The 20,592-nt window shown below is 48.2% G+C and overlaps 1 protein-coding gene across 9 annotated transcripts; it reads left to right on the top strand.

Moving 5' to 3' along the window:
• Positions 1–935: 935 nt before the first annotated feature.
• On the top strand, positions 936–19,766 carry LOC122387461 (tyrosine-protein phosphatase non-receptor type 2-like). Of its 9 annotated transcripts, XM_043377674.1 has the most exons (11): positions 964–1,183; positions 6,527–6,673; positions 7,120–7,284; positions 8,688–8,815; positions 9,383–9,608; positions 10,093–10,248; positions 10,780–10,895; positions 11,303–11,361; positions 12,394–12,425; positions 18,551–18,698; positions 19,083–19,766. In XM_043377674.1, exons 1-10 carry the CDS (start codon positions 1,100–1,102, stop codon positions 18,689–18,691), a joined length of 1,254 nt encoding a protein of 417 aa, XP_043233609.1. In that variant the 5' UTR covers positions 964–1,099; the 3' UTR covers positions 18,692–18,698; positions 19,083–19,766. The 9 variants fall into 9 exon arrangements, with proteins under 9 accessions (XP_043233608.1, XP_043233607.1, XP_043233612.1 ...); XM_043377673.1 differs by lacking the exon at positions 12,394–12,425 and having other exon boundaries at positions 936–1,183; positions 6,542–6,673; positions 19,089–19,766; XM_043377672.1 differs by lacking the exon at positions 12,394–12,425 and having other exon boundaries at positions 936–1,183; positions 6,542–6,673.
• The last annotated feature ends 826 nt before the right edge of the window (positions 19,767–20,592 follow it).

Raw genomic sequence — 20,592 nt, 5'->3', positions numbered from 1 at the left:
CTTTGACCTGTGACCTACTTTTCGAGACCATGTTTGGCCGGAACCGCGATTCAGCGTATGTCGGCTCGCATTAGCAGCGCGTTTGCAGTCTTTTCGTGGTTTCAAGCGTTCAAACATGTGATATGATGTTGCCCCCATGCATTAGGGTGGGTGTCAAGGTCACCTGAAGGTCAGGTCAGGTCATTGACCTTTGGTGACCTCGGTTCACTTTTTCGAGTTTGACATGTTTCTAGGCCAGTTTTTCGAGCTGAATTCGAATTTAGCAACCACATGAACATTTACAAAGTAGATTTGGTGCCTTCGTAACATGTTACGAGGCTGTCAGAGGCGGTTGACACCTACTACAAATACCCGGCAGGACCTCTACTGGTTGACCTGACCTGACCTGACCCGACCTGGCCTAAATGAATGAAGACATCATCTGTGATCAAAACTAGCGTGATATTCGTGATCAGCACCCCGGAAAACCCCTAGCAGCCACACTACGACGTTCTAACAGGTCCCAATTTTCCGCCTTTTGGGTCATTGACCTGACCTGGAAGGTCAACCGATGACCTAGGACCTTAAAATTGGGTATCATCGGCTTCCTCTTGTCACGGGCAACACGCTCGTTTTTTCCGCGAAGCTCTAGCTTGATCAGGAGCGAAACGGCAAGGGGTTATACCTTATACGTTCGCGGCTGGAAAAACACCAATACGGGCGAGGGTCAAGTTGAAAGTATTAATTTGGTTCAAAACGATGATGTAGATAAGTTAGTTATTTAAATCTAAATATCCTATGACGAGAGCGATGGACATTTTTGGTATGCAGTGTTATCCATTGAAAACAGGTCAAAGCTATTGAGTTTTTAATTTAGTGGTCGCCGCTTACCTACTAATCATGCGGCATACACGCCGCACATAACCGCCAATGCCGCAACGCAGCTTAGATTTCGAAATAAGCATTTAGTCTCACCCCTTTGCTGTATGTATTGTGGCGGCGGCGATCTCGTCGAAGATCTCCATTATTTGGTGCCGTGAGGGGTGAATGCGCTTCTTGCGCAGGCTGCTATGGAGTTGCGGAAGGCCAGATAAATGTTGTCAAATTTGTATTTAATAACATGTTATCAGAAGAAACCGTAGCAAGTCTTGAAAAAGACTACAATGACATCGAAGCGAAGCAGGGGTGGCACTTATTGTACCATGTGAGTATGAGCCGCAAATGCCGCATCACAGTAATGTCTGCTAAATACATGATTGGTGCACGTATTTTATACTTCAGAGTAGTTTCTTTGAATATTAGGAACCTCTCAATAACACTCCTTAAATTTGATCAAGAATTAATAGTGTTTTGATTTCTGAAGTTGGTGTATTGATGTGACCTGCGAGTATTCGGGTACCCACCGTCGTATTTCAGGCTTCCTATTCTAATTGGATTATTGTTTTGTTATGTTCACATAGCTGTAATGTTATATTGAATATTGACAAATAATGTTTTTGGCTTGTGGATGACAAGAGTGGTTCTTAGCAATCATATCAATATGTCATTGAAGATCAAATATGGACCAACTTAATTGCATTCTGATTCCCCCTGCGATTTGTGTGTGAATAAGGTTTGGCATGATGCTTGGTCAGTGACTTTTGTCTTTTGTTTGAGTTTTGAGGTATCAAATGTAACTGGCTTTAGAATTAGTGAAAATGCTTAAATCAGGTATTTAAATGTGAATTAGGTAATGGTTTACTCACTGATGCTGATATTCACTCAGACACTCATGCAAATGCTTTTACTTTTTCCTTTAGGTTTAGTTGAAAAGGTAATCATCAGAATCTGATATTTGAAAAATTAAAACTGAAATATGGATCAGTTTGTTTAAAACAGAAATATTATTGATCAGTTTGTTTGAAAAAAAGTTCAGGTTACCTGCACTAGATGTTTGGAACTAGTTGATGCGGCTGCAGAGGCAGAGGTCCTCGGTTCAGACTTGTCAAAAAGCACAATAAAACATAACTAGTCAATCAATCATAAGTAGAAAGGTAAATATTTGGAATAAGATACCAGCAAGTATCATTCTGGCTGGGTTGCATAAAGCTTTCAAGTAAGTCACAACAAGATACATCCTTAAGATCAGGCACGTATCCAGGATTTCGCTCAGGGGGGGGGGGGCGACAGCCGAGAAGGGCCCGGAGGTCAGCCAAAAGGGGCCCCACAGCGACTGCCTATCCTGGCGTGTAAAAATTCGAGAATGTCGAAAAAACAGCAAATTTACGATAGAATTTGGCATTGTAAATGAAAATGCATTGCCTTGCGTTTCTCGACCTTGATAACATGTTTGCAGTTGGCTTCCGTTGAAGTTCGTTTTTGCAGTTCACTTCCGTTGAAGTTCGTTAACCCGCGCCCGGCCGGGGGGGGGGGGCTGTTTGAACACCTCCTCCTTGCGGTTTTGCGTGGATATAAAAAAGAGGGATGAATCTTATCTACAGATATGAAAATTGTACTCCCAGGTCGCTCAAGGTCAGGTCACCAGACCACGTCAAGTGACCTCACCTCAGAAAAGGTTAGAATGCTCGCCATAGCAACACCGACTGAACGATCGGCTTGAAACTTTTAGTGATTGATAAGAGTAACAGTATGTATAAAATGATTATCTCGAAATTTGCATACTGGTGGTGACATAAGTTCAAGTCAATTTTTACGCCCTCTCCATTAGGTTTTATAAATGGGAGAAAATCGAAAGGTGCCCCTTTTAGGCAAACGTCATCCTAGGCACCCTCAATCACCTGGTTACATAAAAAATGACAACCTAAATCGGAAATTTGTACCCGTGACCCCTCCTTATGTCTATGGGGTCATCTCAGGTCACGAAACGTCTCCACAGCTTTTGACAATAGCATTTGTTAGAGACACGCTAGAGCGTTGAAAACACCTTAGATGTGTTCAGGCCTTATCGACGATACGGTTTGACGGATGTGCAACATGACCTTTCAGGTCAGGTCACCTTGAATTTAATTCAAATTTTCTAAATGACCTGATAAGGTCAAATTATATGTAGTTCATTCGACGCGTCTCGACGAGAGTAACACGATGCTGACAAAAGAAATGTCGTGCCTTTTCCTGAGTCGAAAATTGTTAAAGAAAAAAGTGTTTCATAAAAACGACTATTTTAAAAGTTTTTTTTTTCTCTCAAGAGGCTAAACCGTTAACCCGAGCACCGACGGGGGGGCTGTTATCCGCCCCCCCTTGAGGTTATCGTGAATAGCGGGAAAACCGCGGCGCGTAGCGCCGCGAAATTTGGCATGACTATTTTCTCATTAATTTTACACATGGTGTGCAAGTTTGAACCTCCTAACTTTTAAGGTCAGATCACCAGGTTACTTCGAATGACCCAACCTCAAATCACTTTTTTGCAACTTTGTCACGTCGTGTCAGAGCTACAGTAGATAACGGAGTATGATTCGATGCGGATTGACGAGAGGATCACGATGGTGCCCTTAGTTTGTTCCTAGATTGGCTAATTCGAAAGTTATTCGAGAAAAACTCTTCATATCTAGCGCCGCCATTTTGACTTTTTTTACCCCTGTGACGTCATCTTTGACCTGATCTGGAAATGACCTAATTAAAAATTGTAGACCTTGTCCGTGCGTACCCCATGCCGTTTACCGCTTGTCGCTATCTTGCTTCGTTCTTGAGATCTCAGGGGGCGGGCGGTCATCCGCCCCCCCCCGTCGGTTTAAGTTGGCGCGGACCCCCGTCGGTGCGCGGGTTAATCGCAGGTCAATTCTGAGAACAGTTTACGGAAAGAACGTTAAAAGAACTATTGAATGCGTTTTTTTTTTGTGGCGCTGCAGCTCTGTTTGTACCCGGGTTATGCGCCGGAGTTGTCAAACAATGTTGAAATAGGCAAAATGTGACCTTTGCTGACTTATGGTGACCTGACCCTTGACCTGACCTAGAAAATGACCGAGTTACTTTCGGCATGATTTTTTACGCTCTTCCGAATGCCACGTACGCTTACGTGTCGCTACGTGGCCCAGGAGCCGAGTTAGAGAGAGAGGGTGTTCAAACGCCTCCCCCACCGCCTGTCCCAAACGCCATCCGTGGCGCAACTATGGATCTCATTTTGTTCGGAGAACTGTAAACAGGAGCAGCCCCATGAGGTCAGTCGAAAGGGTCCCATCATCGGCTGTTGCCTGTTCCTCGGGCCCCATGGCCTGGGCAGGGCCTTCTCAGCGGGCCCTTCCGTTTCTGGGGCCCGGTCAGGACAAGCTGTTTCTGAGACTGGGCACGGAAGTGTATATCTGGGCTCGCTTTCTTGATACGTTGTCGAGGCCGAGGGACCAATACTTAAGCTTAAAAGCCTGCTTCAAGGCTTTCTGAGCGGGCCCTTCCGCTTTTGTAGACCTCCCGGGCCCCCGGTTGTCATTGGCTTGGCCCGGTCCGCTTGTGGGGCCCGGCTAGGGACCCATATGAGCACCGGCAAGACCCTATGGGCCCTTTTTGGACCCGAAAGCCTGGGCAAGATCTTCTCAGCGGGCCCTTCCACATCTAGGGCACAGACAGGCCCTGTGACTGGGCACGGAAGAGGATTTTTTCGGATCCGCTAACCATAACTTCTCCGGGGCCAATTAGCTCAAAAGCGGTACCTTTGGGCCCGATAAGGGACCCGTTTGGAGTCCGGCAGGGCCATAGGGGCCCTTCCTCAAGCTCGAAGGCTCGAGCATATCCTTCTGAACGGGTCTTTCCGCTTTTGGGGCCCTGCCGGGCTCCAAATTGCCCTCGCTCTGCCCAAAAGTGGGCCGAAGGGCCCAGTTACGGACCTGTTTGTGGCCCGGCAGGGCCCCAGGGGCCCATCCGCGAACAAAAAAATTCGAACAAATCCTTCTGAACATGCCCTTCCGCTTTTTGGCCCAACCGACCCCAAATTGTTCCTGGCTAGGCCCCAAAGCGGGCCCTTCGGGCCCGCTTTCTTGCTGCCTAGCGGGCCCTGCCGGACCCGCTTTTGGGGCCCGGCAGGGCCCAGGGGGGGGGCGACCGCCCCCGTCGCCCCCCCCCCCTTGGATACGTCCCTGCTTAAGATATAAGGGCTTACAATTGTAATACCCTTAAAAAGTTTAATGAGCTGATTATTCTGCTGGCATAAAAAGGCCCAGTAATGAGCAACTCTTTGTTGCACTACATGCTTGTCTTTATGGTATTCTTAGAAAGTTACCTATTCTATATCTCATTCTTAGGTAGGTCCTATTTCCATTGTTCAGTTTCAGTTTTAATTTTTATTTTTCTAAAGCTCAGAAAGTTCACTTTCCAAAGTTCTTGTAGCTATTATAATTTCAGCCTGCTAAAGTTCAGCCTGCTAAACTTATCTGTAAGATTTCCTTGCTTATTGCCTGGATGGTTGTATGGTTTATAGAGATGGAAAACTATTTCAAAGAGTTAATTACCTAAGTGGACACTCGATGGACAAGAAATTAAGAATGGGATTGTGACTTTTTTAGGGTTGAGAATGTTATGTCTGCTATCAGCTGGCAGCTTGCAACATTTTTCTTATTTTCACTGAAATTATACCTATATGCCATTTGCTAGCAAATGATATTTTTCAGAAACAGCATAGCCTTGTCCTCAAGCATCAACCAAAGTATTACAAAAATAGTAAAGTATTAGTAAACAACTTAATCTTGGTATCTATTGAAGTGATATCTTGTTTGGTTATGAAACCTTCCTTTCTTAATGGCCACCTGAGCGTAAAAGTAATAACTAGTAAACCAAATAATTTGATGATTCAGGCAAGTAGATCACTGTGGCTTGATCAGAAACTGATCAGGGTGGGGGGGGGGATCTGTCTGGATTATGTGATGCATGCATGCACATGGTAGGACATCACCAATCTTCACTGGAACATCATTTGATCTGTAGGTACTCTGTAATGCAACCTTTGTCACCTGTTACCTGTCACTGTCCATCCCTGTCTTATGCAAATGGGGAGTGCCAATTCAAAGGAGAATGTTTGATTAGCTGGTCATAAGATCAAGGATATGAAAGTGTAGAATGGCTGATGGGAAATACTTTTTTTCTCCTGTAGAAATGCACTCCTAGCCAATGTGAGCTTAGAAATTAGGGCTGGGTTTCATCTGCAGGTAGGTCAATGAACTGGGGCACTTCTGACTTCTTTAGCTACCTAGTGATTTACTGGTTTCTTGTCTGTATAATTTCTCAGTTTGCATATCTGCATAGGTTATGTCATTGATATGTCTAACACAAAGTCAGCATGTGCCTAAGTGTGCAGGCACCAATCTAAAGAAGTGTTCTGAGGTGAAGTGAAATGTTGTTATTCTTTTGCGACCCTTGTCACTATGCTCTACCTAAATCTTAAATCGATTTAAGATTTAGGTTTCGAATCGAGATGAGATGAACGAGATGAATGTTTCGTTTCGAAACGAGATGAACTGAAGCTGAAGTTCATCGGGATATGGCAGTGCGTTTGGTAGTGCGATTCGGTTGTGCGTTAGCTGTGTGCACTGACAACAGATTCTGTTGTCACTTATTGTACCAGCAGGCTCTCTCTTCACAGGAGATCCGGACGGACGCACAGCAGTTTGACTTCACATGCAAGGACGCGAAACGGCTGGAGAATCGCTCTTTGAACCGGTACCGCGACGTGAACCCGTATGACCACGCGCGGATCAAGCTCGGCCGCGGCCAGGTCAGTCGGGGACTGGGTAATGGCCGGTGGGACAGTGCCAGTGGGGCAGTCAGTGGGGCAGTCGGTGAGCTGAGGGACAGGTGGTGGATGGGTCAGCGAGGCGATCGGATGGGACAGGTCAGTGGAACATTCCTGTGGAAATTCGGTCGTTAGTTTATGCGTGTGAGACCCATGAGTAGGGACAGACGAGCTATTCGTGTGTCTTTGTTTGACGCGAGGGATAACGACACATTCTCTCTGAATGGTGCTACATGTTTATGATTCGAGCAGTAAACCAAGCTACGATGTATTCATCTTGTGATGTTGCTATTGGTTTAGACCACCTTTCCGTTATTAGCCACCTGGGTTTGTCAATAATAACTCTACATTATTATTTTTTTTTTCGCGGACAGGTACCATGCGTTATGTAATATGTATCGTTACCTATCGTCGCCGTTCTCTGACAGGTGGACTACATCAATGCCAGTCTGGTGGAAATACCGGCGGCGCGGCGACGCTACATCCTCACGCAGGGCCCGCTGCCCAACACCACCGGCCACTTTTGGCTGCTCGTTTGGGAACAGTGCTCCCGCGCCATCATCATGCTCAACAAAACCATCGAAAAGAATCAGGTCGGTGGCAATCGGGTGCGACGTGACTGGCAAGGAAAGGGATCATGACGATGGCGATGTACTAGGTCTGATATGGGGTTGAGGTTTGTCTTATTTCAAAGAAATGCAGATTAATTATCACTCTCATTCCTCTTTCTCTTTCTTTCTCCTCTCTCGCCCTCTTTTTCCTCCATTTGTCGCCTTTACTCGGCTCTCCTTTTTTTTCTTTCCCTCCGTCTGGCGTCGCTCTTTCAGTTGTTCCTTCATTCATTCAGCAACTAATTCACTCAGTCACGCTTGGTAGTACCTTTGAACCTCCCTCTCCCCTCTTTCCTCACTTCCTCTCTCTCTCTCTCTCTCTCTCTCTCTCTCTCTCTCTCTCTCTCTCTCTCCCTCTCCCTCTCGCTCTCTCACTCTCTCACTCTCTCACTCTCTCACTCTTACTCTCTTACTCTCTTACTCTCTTACTCTCTTACTCTCTCACTCTCTCACTCAATCACACTCTCACACTCTCGCACTCTCGCTCATCTCCCTCAACACTGGATTCCCATTTTCTAAGATTCGCCAGGAAGGGACGGAAGATGGCCGCGCATGCCGCATAAGAATAGTAACAAATATAGATGCATTTTGAGGAAACAAAGTTACTGATGCTCTGTTTTTCCTCATGCGTACCGAGTAATTTTCAAATACTTTGTGAGTTCCTGCATAGCACGCAACTGTTGCTACCGTTTACATGATCAGATTTGCGGAAACGGCGTTTAGTGTTTCCCCGAAGGTGACCAAAAATGATTTGAATTCTACGAATAGCCGAGCTGTAATCGTACATACACCTGACGCGAAAGCGGCTTGCCTGTCGCTTCGCTGCCAAGCTGCCAGGCTTATCGCTGGCAAGTTTTCCAGTCGGTAGCCTTAAAGTAGTAGCTTGCGGTGCTTTTACAAGCGTGTTTGCTGTTGTTGACGGCATATCCAAGAAAGCGCATGAAATCAAGATCGGACGGTTGCGGAAGGAATGAAGGGAAATGAAACCACAAACAGTTGGCAGAATGGCGAATGGAGATGGTGTTCGGATCGCTTATTGGCGCTGAAAAAGTGATGCAATGCGTAATACTGGAATGAAGGATTGCCACCCCAGCTTCGCGATACGAATTTTCTGGTTTATTGCTTCATAATTCATAATACGGACCAAAGTTGAACTTACCCCCTCCCACATTTGTAATTTCAATTTTCTCTTTCCTCTTTCAACAAGTTATGCTTTAGATAGCCATTAGTCAGTCGAATGAGAAACTCATATAATTGCGGCGTTTTTACCGGTGAGTTCGGAGAGCATGGAATGTTCACCGTTCAAGTGTCACCAATACTGACCGCTGGGCTCTGGTGTCTGTCCTGCCTCGCCCTGACCTGACCAGACCTGCCCTGACCCTCAGATTAAGTGCCATCAGTACTGGCCGCTGGTTTCCGGCGCGGAGGACCGTCTGCAGTTGGAAGACGTCGGTCTGACTGTAGAGCTCGTCAGCCAGACTGACTGTAGCTACTACACAGTCTCCGCGCTCAAGTGAGTAGCGCTGTCTGACGTTTAAACCCTCTTGACAGTATGCTCGCGCCTGAGAAAGTCATGTCGATATTTTCTTGTCCATTGACCCATCAGGTCTGTCCCCATGGAGGTGGAGGAGGGGCGTGAGGTTGATGAATTCATGCAGCTGGGTGGCTGCGTAGTGTTTGCCTGCGGTTGCTCTAGTCATGTTGTGATATGACTGAGGATGGTGCGCTGGAGGAAATACCCTACGATTCCGAACTCGGATGGAAGTGGTGGTGGCGATGGCGATAGCAAGGGCAGGGGACAAACTATTGTGGTTCTTATTGAGGTTAGCGGTACTTCTTTACAGTCAAATTTCTGCGAGCTTTGATAGCATATCTTACTTTTATGACTTGCCGGCATTTCCTTGAAGCTAGGGTTGTCATAGATGCTCTAAACTGAGCTGTGCTTTTCTACGAGCGATGGCCTGCTTTTGTTATGGCATGCTAGCTAATGAACACATTCATCAGTTGATCTCACCCTACCTACTTGTCTCTCCCCTCGTTTCCAATATCTGACACTCCCCCTCCCCATTCGCATCACCAGGCTGACAGACCAGGAGAGTGGCGAGCACCGCGAGGTACTCCACTACCACTACACGACATGGCCCGACTTTGGCATCCCGCAGTCGCCTCACGCGTTCCTCATGTTCCTGGCGGCCGTGCGCGAGGCGGGTGTGCTCGAGGAGTCGGTCGGACCGGCCGTGGTGCACTGCTCGGCCGGCATCGGGCGCAGCGGCACCTTCAGCCTCGTGGATAGCTACCTGCTTATGGTGGGTGATGGGAGCGGGAGCGGGCTGGGGGAGGGTGGGTAGGAAGGCTGTGTGTTTGTGTGGAGGGGAGGGGGTAAGGTGTGAGGTGTAGGTCGGCTTGCTGGGATTTGGGAACGGGGTATTGGGTAGCTTTGCATTATTGTGAAGAAGATGTGATAAGAATCTGATTGGAAGCTGTGATCTCTAGTTTTTGGTGTCTACTATGGTTGAACATCAGCAGGCTGCTGCAAAATTACAATGGAAATTTGAACTTAAAAATGTCCTGTGTCATTTCATCGTGTACACCGGTCTACGGAGGTCCATCTATGCATGCTTATTTCCTGTTAATATATCGGATATCATAAAGCGATATGGCGTTATGAACAAAGCCTGCATCCGGCGAGCCTTTCTTCTGTCTTGCGATTTTTGAGTGCTCTGGATCCACTTGACTTATGCAGCATGTTTTCCAGTTTCCTCGTCTGACCCTCTCACGGCCTCTCCACAGCTGGAGCGTGGCTGTGTGGACGGCCAGAGCATCCAGAGCGTTCTGTTGACCATGCGCCGGTACCGCATGGGCCTCATCCAGACGCACGAGCAGCTCAAGTTCTCCTACCAGGCCATAGTGCAGGGGGCACGGTCATTGCTCAAACACAACGCGCTGGTGAGTCCTAATGGGAATCTCGCTCGGGGGAGGGGGCAAGGTGGGGTTCATAGTTTGAGAGGTGGACAATATGATACAGTGTCATGCATTTCTAAGTGACTGAATGCAAGGTCCAGGATGGATTTTGCCATAAAGTACGCCTTCTGGGGAGGCAATTTTATCCTATGGCCACTGCTTTACGTTTTACTTTCAAGCACTACATGACAAACAGTTGTACAGTGGGCACACTGGACAGTATCATGTATTTTTCGGGCTACTGCGATCCCGCCATAGCTCCACGGTTTTGTTGTGTCATGCGTCATCAATGTTTAGTTATAATTCTCGCAACTGCCACTGCAGCCCTCTTCCCGTCATGTCATCGATGACAGCACGGTGCAGTGATAGCAGTGTGGTGCCGAGATTCTCCGAACCTCCTGCCGATACAGTGTGCGGTGTTTACGGGACCCTGTGACGCTGTGACTCACTGTGTTACACCCTCAAACACTCGTAACACTCGCAACACGCTGTAACACTCGCTGTTTCCGCCCACAGTGTGATATGTTGAACGGAAGCGGCGCCTCGCCTCAGAAACGGAAACTGGCGGCCAACGACGACTCGGATGACGAGACGCCGCCTCCTCCGCCGCCGCGCACCGAGTCGCTGAAACGGTCAGTGACGCCGCCACCGTCCCCGGTTCCGCCTCCGCTCCCACTCCGTCTCCCGCTCCGGCTCCCGCCGCCACCCGCGTCCTGGCCCCGGCCGCCGCCCCCGCCCCCGCTCCCGCTCCCGTCCCTGGCCTGGCCCCGGCCGCCGACTTTGGTCCTGCTCGGTACTGGCTCCGGCTCTGACCTCGCCGCCCGTGTTCCGGTCATTGTCTGGAAGCAGGCGTGATGGGGAGCTCGACCTGTGCAAGGTTTTGTGTATAAATGCGTCATTTTATGATTATATGATGGGCCTTATGCTCAAGACCTTGTTTGATCGCATAATGTTGGTTCTTTTTTTATGTTACATTCCCGTGATAGTGATTGGATGATTTGCACCGTGTTGACTCCCGTCTTGCTGTTTCCGTCCGCAGATCGAAAGCAGTTGAGGAGTCGCGAAATGCAGATTTGAATAATGAGGAGCACCTTTCCGGTAAGTATTTGACATCCATTCTATACTCTCCCTAAACTCGTCTCTCTCACTCTGCACTGCATCACATACATATGTGTCACTGATTCTTTGTGTCATAATGCAGTTGTGTCACCCTGGCACTCTGTCGTGGCTGGCTGACCCTTCTCTCTGCTTTTGTTGTGGGTTTCTGGGGAAGGTAAACGTGTTTCCTATGATATCCTTTTGAACAGCATGGATTTTAAAGTGAATCTGAATTAGAGGGTAAGTCACAGGAATTGGCATTGTTGTAAGTGAATTTTATTAGGTAGATTTGCTAGTGATTGATTAGGTAGATTGCTTCATGATGACGCAAACAGCCATCTCAGAAATTACATTTAGATCATTACGTGATCACACCCGGCATCTCCACTGCAGGTACCGGTCTCAGTACCCATAAACCATCACGTATCGCTCCATCATGCATACTGGGTACATCGAATTCAATATAACCATTAGCCTGCGAAGTTCGCTGAAGTGTTCCTTCGTCGTATGCCCACGATCACAGGCCACTCAGCTCTTCTGAATCGGTGTCGTTCCCGGGAAAGGAATGCCTTCCATCTTGTAGGAATGTGAAGGCCATTATTGCATTGGGGGCCAACCGGCATCAGAGCGACTCGTCATTTGGTGACGTCATTTTCGGGCGATCTGATGCGGACTGCCGGCCCCCACACAGCTTTACCAGGCATGCGGCAGGTGGTTTAGTCATCATGACCTGTCATACGCTGGAAGCTCCGCGTATGTGTTTTTTTTTCGCTGTGAAGGTATTTGTTTTTCATGCGCAAATACGTGTTACCATTTCCAAATACATGCGTTCGCGAGCTTTTTTGTCCTGCAGCAGGTGATGATAAGGTTTCCCGATGATCCCTCTGGTAATGGTGTTCACGTTTCTATCACTAAGTGACGGTGATGGTACCACTTACCACTCCAGTCCTTTACTGTTCAATGTTTCTTTGAAGGAGGGACTCAAATCCTTGGTCTGAAATCTGAATGGAACTGATGGACTGTTCATTTCAGCGAGGTGGCGGGCCGCCTGGATGTCTTCTGTCGTAGGTATTTGGCTTCCTGGGTGATTGCTTTTTCTCTATATCTTTCTCCTTTTCTCTGCCAACTACCTGCAGAATAGATATGTTACAGTCGTCAGTCGTCTAGAAGAGGGTGATTCTTTTCGCCTTTATCAGAAGAATGTGCACCAGCTTATGCGAACGAAATGACTGGATTCTCATTAGCCCTTCCGATCCACATACAACTCGCTAGGATCCGCCAGTTTCCACGCACGACGTACCTACTGACTTCATTGGCAGCACTCAGTCGCTGCCTGATCGTGCCTCGGAGCGGGTCGCAACCGGTCGCAACACTCCCACTCCCCCTCCCCCCACCGGCCGTGATCGGGCAACTTCCGCCCCCCCCCCCTCCCCCTCTCACCCCCGGATGTGGCTGACGCGACCAAGATTACTTTACTACGGACGCGACTGCCAGAGGCGCCCGCGACTGGGGAGGTCTCCCCCAGCCCCCTTCCTGCCCCCTCCATTCCTGGGACTCCCTGTCAGTCGCAGGATGTCGCTGGAAGGTCCCTCTATCTACCCTGGCTGGAAGTGACGATCAACAAATGCACAGAGATAGACACTGTGGTTGTTCGGAGGAGCGGAGTTGGCTATGATACGGGTTATGTCATGGATAGGAGGAAGGTCTCATCTTATTTTCTATGGGAAAATCGGGGGCATTGGCAACACTCGCGTTAATTTCTTCTGAATGCTTGTGGTCACATTATAGGTTATACCACATTTTACATGAAGACTCGGCTCTGCGACAGCTGTATTGTAAGTAAACGGTTCGATGAAATTCCCGGTATCAATAGTCCAGCCGGCACACATTTTACTTCCCCGAACTGCAAGCATATTTGATGAAAAGATTACGAGCATATACGCCTTAGATGAGGTACCTATATCACAACGAACCTCGGTTAGGATATTCTATCGCTCATTACCTATCATTTATAGATAATATATCAATTATAATTTCTACTATCAACACCAAGGGGTGTGTACTAGAGTGTATTTTGTTTAAGGGTCGTGGATTTCCAGTGGAGCTACCATTCATGTGAAATGGTGTCTTCCCGGCGACCAAACGCTGCGCGGACAGCGAAGGGCGGCAGGCCCTTCAGCCTTTGAAACAAAGGTGCATGCATTAACCGCAAGATCATTGTCTATGAAGGTCCGCCAATTTTTGTGCTGGCTGTTCACTGTGTAAACCATTTCGCGGAAAAGTTGTTGACGTGAGCGGAAAACTCTGCCATTTTGCATCTAATTATGCGCGGTTTGTGAGTTTTGTATGGAAGCATTCGGCACTTGGCCCGCCGGTTACTGCACATGCGTGACGCACTTCTGCGATCCGTCCTGCAATTCATTCAGTTTAACGTAAAGGGGATGTCGAGCTCACTAATCGGTACTCATTTTTATCCCATTTTCCGTCCGAGCTTATTTTTTCTTCACTGCCTAAGCTAAGGCAATGGTATTGGCATCGTGTATCCCATCCAGTATAATTGTGTGTTATTCATGAAAGATAGGTACCTATGCATAAAAAACGACAATACATATTATTCAAATACGCAAGAAAAGTGCAAAGCTTTCGGTATTAAAATACTTTGATCATTACATGTGTATGCTTATGGACGGGCGCGGCTTAATGGAGATGGGTTGAAACCATCTGATCGTATAATGCCAGGGCAGGAGGAAAATGAAATCTTGTAAGATTGAAGGTCAGCGAGTAAAATGGGGGCTTTTTGGGGAGTCAAGAGAAAAAGACTGCAATTAGTGTGTGAACTGAAAACATGGACATATTTGCCTGCCTGCCTGAATATATCTTTTTGTACTTTAACCCGCGCCGGGCCGGTGCTCGGAGATTCCGCGCCGGCCGGGGGGGGGGGGGGGTGTCTGAACACCCCCCTTCTAACTCGGCTCCTGGGCCACGTAGCGGCACGCGGTAAGCGGCAATCGAAAGAACGTCCAAAATAAGGACGAAAACACTCAGTCATTTTTTGGGTCAGGTCAAAGGTCAGGTCACCAGAGGTCACCAAAGGTCAAATGTTGACTATTTCAACATTTTGGAAACTGCCGACGGCTATCTCGGGAACCGAAAGAGCTACAGCGCCGCGGAAAAGCGCATTCGATAGCCCTTTTACAGACCTTTCTGAGTAATGTTCTCAGATTTGACCTCAGGTCAACGGTTTAGCTTCCAGAAGGCAAAAACTCCAAAAATAGCCGATTTTACGAAAAACGTTTTTCGGCAATAACGTTTGACTCAAAAGAGCCATGACATTACTTTTGCCAGCATCGTGTTCCTCTCGTCGAGACGCGTCGAATTAACTATAAGTTGACCTTGAAAGGTCAACTTGAAAATTTGACTTCAGATCAAGGCTGGAAAAGGTCATGTTGCATATCAGTCGATCCGCAACGTCGAGCCGAACACATCTAAGGCGTTTTCAGCGCTCTAGCACGACTCTATCAGAAGTTATTGGCGAAAAACTGTTATATTCTGTTCGTGACCTGAGATGACCTCGGGGACATAACGAGGGGTCACAGTTGCCATTTTCCGGTTCAGTGTGTCAATTTTACCTGCATCTCGATGTTTGAGAGTGTCTAGAATAGAGTTCGTGCAAAACAGACGCTTTTCAATTTTCTCCCCTTGACTTATAATGGAGAGGCCGCAAAATTGACCTGACCTTAGGTCACCGATATCAAAATTCCGAGACATACATTTTATAGGTAATGTTTCTCTTATCAATCGCTGAAAGTTTCAAGGCCATCGATCAATCGGTGTAGCTATGACGAGCATTCTTATTTTTTTCTGAGGTGAGGTCACTTGGCGTGACCTGGTGTCTGGTGACCTGACCTAAGGTGACCACTGACCTGGGTCTGAAATTTTCACAACATGTGCGGAAAAGATGCACGAACAGGTGTGCCAAAAAGGGCGGCGCTCCGCGCCGCTGTTTTTGAGATATCTGCGAAAAACCGCAAGGGGGGGGGGGTGTTTAAACACCCGCCCCCCCCGGCCCGGCGCGGGTTAAACTGCCATCTTCAATTTTACCGGCTTATTATGCACGCACAAACAACTAGAATGGATATTTCTTCATTTTGGTGTACCTACACATGCAGTGATCAAGGTAGGCAGGTATTTCAATACAGAAGGCTTTGTACTTTTCTTGTGTATTTGAATAACATTGTCTTTTTATGTTCATCCGCTATGACATCTAAGTTGCTACTTTTGCCACTTTGTTCAAAACTGGATGACAATACTGAACACGAACAACATTTTGTTCAACACGAAGTCTCACACAAAAGTGAATATCCTCCATTAGCTTTTCGGTCTGGATTAGTTGTCGCATTTGGTATCGAAAACCTCTCACATTTCTGCATGCTCCAATGCCTTAATTGTTTCCCGTCACAAGGCACGAATGTGTTAGTAATTTGTTCGCATGACCTATATTTTTTTTTCGTTTCGTCTTTGTTATTGTTTTTAGTCGTATTTTTCGCCAATCCTTTAGCACTTGTCACTACTTTTCGTTGCATTTTCTTGGCTCGTTTGTTAGCATCTACGAGTACATTTAATGCCATGCAGTTTGCCTTTGTTCGTCGCTTTTTTGTGATGTGCTTTTATTTTTGTTTTGTGTGCCATTTATCAGGGCCTCCTCTAACATGTTAACTGGGGGGGGGGGGGGGGAGGGGCCGCGGCCCCCCCAGTGATGCCGCTGGCCCCCTCAGTGGAGCTGAAATCGCGTCACTGGGGGGCCACACAGTTAAAGGGACCCTCCCACCTTAACATTAGATTTGAGTTGAGATAGCCAAAATGGGGTCCCTGGCTCACAATTACCGGTTTCGGCACTCACAACATCGAGAAATGCCTTAAATCGGAAATATTGAATTTCAAAATTGCAGCATTTTGATTCAGAGGGGCTAATGCTTAGGAATACCCCTCTGAATATGTGACGTCAGCGCAGATATCTAACGATTTTTAAATGTTTGACTAAAACGTTTTGTAGCACGCGGTGGTATATGCTATTTGCGCGCAACATCTGCCGCAAACGCCGCACTTCTAAAATAAAGTCGCTAGAAACAGCGGAGATCCCAAAAAAGTAAACAAAAGTAAAAGTCTAATATCTTGAAAACCGGTGAATATTTTTCGGTGAAATTTGTTAGATATTCGTTTTCGCTCTTTCTGAACCGAGCGACATCACTTTCATGCCAATTCATAAACTTTTTTGAAGGTGGGAGGGTCCCTTTAAACCAATAATGTAGAAAAATGAGGAAATTTCACTAAAAGCGTACCACACAAACAATCCAGGATTCCAGACTATCTCCACGATCACCACGTTACTAATTTTAGTTTTCTAATGCCTACCGTTGTTTTTTATCTACAAAGAACATTTCACATCCGCATGTTGCCTAAGATGAGCCACGGAATGAGGTCAGACAGTTCAGTTTTTATAATCGAACACCGACTGAAGCCCGAACGGGGCATGGGCATTGATGAATTCCTTTGAGAAGGAAGCGTCCCGGAAGGTCGCCCTCTCAATCAGTCAAACGCTCACGCTTCTACACGGAGAAGGACTATTTTTTTCGGGAGACGGGTTCATTCTTGAAGAGGAAATCTTGCTACGGTCAAATGAGAACGCGGCGGAGCACGGAAAAGTTTTTATTCCCCGGTGTTTGGGACTGGAAGCAATAAGCCCTCACACTTATTGAGGGGTTAGCCGTTAGATAGACCTACCCCTAGGGTTTTCGTAAATAACTCACGTAAAAAGTGGCCCAGCGTGGCAAAACTTTAAGTATTCTTGTGATTATCAATTGGCTGCACATTTCCTGAAATGACCCTGGTCCCTAGCCTTCATTACTATTGACCTGTGGCCTGTTTCTTAAGTCATTTTCAGGCAGGTAGCTTTTTAGGATAGTGAGCTGTTTTCAGGCAGGTAGCTGTTGGTTAATGGATTCCAGTGTTAGTGGGAAAGATTGACCCTCACACTTTTAGCGGTTGGTTAGATTCCTGACGCACTGCGTGCCGTTTAATACTATTTTTCTATAATATAGGGATTTTGTTTTATCCTCGAAAGTCGAAAAGCCAGAAATTTTCGTCGATTTCGGACGTTGCCGGGATCGTTAGGTACCTAAAATGTGACCCTGCCGCCTGGATCCACCAGTAGGGTGACGTAGCCTACCATTTCTTGATTTTTTTTTTTCAAATTAAAAATGAAAATCATGGTATCAGGGCTGTGACGAAAAATAAGTGGCCTAAATCCGATGAGGAAACTGGATTTGGGGGTACCCTAGGTTTGACTTCTGAGCCTCTGGCCCCCCCAGTGAAAATTCCTTAGAGGAGGCCCTGCAATTTATTTACTATTTTTATTACATTGATCGCAATCCAAAGATCATTTCATTAGCAATTTGGACCCATCATGTCACGCTTTTCATTTTGTGATTGTCGCTCCTTGTAAAAATTTATGGGACAAAGCAGCCTTCCCAATTCATTTCATAGCATTCACAGTAAGTACACTGTTTTGTACTCGCGAGATTCGAGGAAGCCCAGGCTTCAGTTTCCTTGTTTTATGCGTTGCGTAATGATAATGCAAGTTTGAAGCATTAATCTTGCGACATAAATTCCTCCAAGTAGCCTGCGAAAGCACTCCTATAGTGGGCGTCAATGGCTAACGAGCAACGTTGATGGGACTTTAAAAACGAGAACAAAAATTTGTTGCCTTAGTCAGCGTCATCGAAATTATGCTTTTCGGCATCAACGAATGTTACGCTTTCTCCCGAAAATTTTCGGGGAACAGAGTGTCTGCGACTGCGTATTGTGTTTCAGTCTCACCAACCTCACTTGACACTTCAATGAACTACCCGCCAGTCCCTGTCACTCTAGTTTGTAAACTACGCCGTTTACCGACTCCCCGACCCAATCACCCGTGTTTACAAGACCGTGCCAATTGGCTAATTGCTGTGTGTGTCGGGTCCGTCGGGTGTGTCTCGTCCCGTCGCGCTCTCAGACTCCGTTCTGTGTGTGTGTGTGCTCGCTTATCGCTGTGTGTGTGTCGGGTCCGGTGTGCTATGACCTCCCCCCCGCCCCGGCCCGCTCTCAGACCGTGCTCTCTGTGTGTGTGCTGACAGCACGCCGTCTGTCGCAGACTCGACCGAAGAGGAGGCGCCTCAGCCACAGCCTCAGCTCGCCCCGTGCGCCGGCCTCGGGCGAACCGCCGGAGACGGAGAGTCCGCCATCAGCGGAACCGCCGACCGGCTGCCCCGCCTCGTCGACGCCCCGCTCCTGAACGACGGGTGAGCTGAGAGTGGAGGGTGGGAGGGAGAGGGAGGGAGGGAGGGATGGCGAGGGGCCATAGCCGATGGGGTTGTAATTTGGTGAATGATGACTAAAGAGATCTAAATTTGAGGGATTGAAGTTGTGAGGACTAGGTTAGCGACAGGTTAGTTTTGCTGTGGGGGTTGTGTGCATACTCTCGTTTCCCATAACTATATGCATGCATTTTTATTAACATTGGATGGCGAGGAGTTGTAAAAGCGATGCACGTTTCATAAGTTGGGTTTTCATTCCGCTTTATTAGACGTGTGTCTGCAATCGGCCGTTTTCATGGGCCGTTTTCCCTGCTGTTCACCCGCTAAGTCAGCCGCTCTCTGACGCCCCTCGCTCTCCGCCGGCGGCAGCAACAGCGGTCTGCGCCAGCGACGCGTGCGCAAAGCACAGCTGGAGCAGCGTGTCGAGGAGATGCGCCGCAGACAGCTGGAGCACGAGCTGTGGCAGCGGCGCAAGCAGCAGCTGCGCCCGCTCGGCTACACGGCGGCGGCGCTGGGCGGCGCCGTGCTCGTCTACCTGATGTGGTCGCGCTGGTTGTAGCGCGCCGGCCGGTCCCGTGCGGCAGTACAAAGGGCCGGCCGCGCCGACCGTACTCAGCCGTCAGTGGCGCAGCGCGGCGCTCTCCATAGGTGTCGCGCGCGCGCCGTCCGCGCCGCCGCCCGCGCCCACCGTCACGCGTGCGCGCGCGCGCAGAATCGTGCCAAGTTCGAGAGCGGGGTGAGCCGGCGCGCCGCGCGGCGGCCCGCCCGCCGCTCCTCCCGTGTCCGCCCCCTCAGCCCCGCGGCCGGAGCAGCGGCGCCGCGCCGCCCCGGCGGTCTTTTACCTTTTCATACTGTTTGTGTTGTGCGCGCCCGAGGGAGGCGGCGGCCGGATCCCGTTATTTTTTATATAACAGATGGGAGGCGGGCCGGCCGGCTCGTCGGCATCGGCGCTGCTCGGCGGCCCGTGCCGGCCGTGCGCACCCGACACACGTGTTTTGTAACCACCGGGCCGTCACGCGAGGTTGATAAATACACGTATATTTTAGAAACGAACACGCGCGTCTCAATGGGGGAGAATCGTGCTGATGGACACTGGAAACGGATTTCTGGAGCGAGTCACTTGCCGAAAGCTGAATGAACGATTTAATGAATGAATGAAATATGAAAGGCCCAGTCTCCATAAATCTCATTTTCAGCTGCTTTAGATCAGCCGTCATTCTCAGCGACTTTACGCCCCACACATACTGTCCTGGTTACAGTTGCCACCACTGCCGACCTCCCCCGTATGTCGGCCTTGCGCGTCCAGCCTGTGACCGTTTCACGGCCGTGTGAAGGCCCGTGTATCGATCGCTCGTTACCCGCTCTGGGGGGGGGGGGGGGGGGGATCAGGGCAGGGGCAGTTGCGACTTGCGACGGAGTCGTTCAGGGGTCGGCGGGCTTTCAGGTGTGGTGCTGATTTATTCGGCATTGTGAGTATGCGAAATAGGAGCTCATGGAAGTTCACGTGGGCTGAGTTTATCACCTGACCGTACTGACCTGAGGTTGAGGGATGACTTTTCGCTCAGTAATCAGAGAGCGACAATTGATGTGGTAATGCTCATGGTAGAGTTCACCATACGTTCACCTGCCTTACTCTGAAAAAAAAGACTTAAAAGTTGTACACGCTAGCAAGTCTAACTCACTCCATTGGGTTCGATCGTTCATTTCTCATCAAGCCCCATCTGGCGTAAGGTATGAGCACTAACGCAACAGTCAATAATCTGATTATTTAAGGACATATTTGTGTAATGAGGTTATCGGTGGAGCCAACAAATAACTAAAAGTAATAAAAGTAAGTGCATTTAGTTATTTGTTGGCTCCACCGATAACCTCATTAGTC

The sequence above is a fragment of the Amphibalanus amphitrite genome, unplaced genomic scaffold, assembly GCF_019059575.1.
Source record: "Amphibalanus amphitrite isolate SeventyFive unplaced genomic scaffold, NRLGWU_Aamphi_draft 000287F_arrow, whole genome shotgun sequence".
In the NCBI taxonomy this organism is placed as follows: Eukaryota; Metazoa; Arthropoda; class Thecostraca; order Balanomorpha; family Balanidae; genus Amphibalanus; species Amphibalanus amphitrite.
This window is presented reverse-complemented; position numbering and strand designations above follow the sequence as displayed.

Excerpts from the sequence above, each read along its gene's own strand:
- LOC122387461 (XM_043377670.1), top strand. The coding sequence starts at position 1,100 with ATGTTATCAGAAGAAACCGTAGCAAGTCTTGAAAAAGACTACAATGAC. Across the intron at positions 8,816-9,382 it reads TACACAGTCTCCGCGCTCAA|GCTGACAGACCAGGAGAGTG; the intron begins GTGAGTAGCGCT and ends TCGCATCACCAG. Across the intron at positions 10,896-11,302 it reads CGCACCGAGTCGCTGAAACG|ATCGAAAGCAGTTGAGGAGT; the intron begins GTCAGTGACGCC and ends TTCCGTCCGCAG.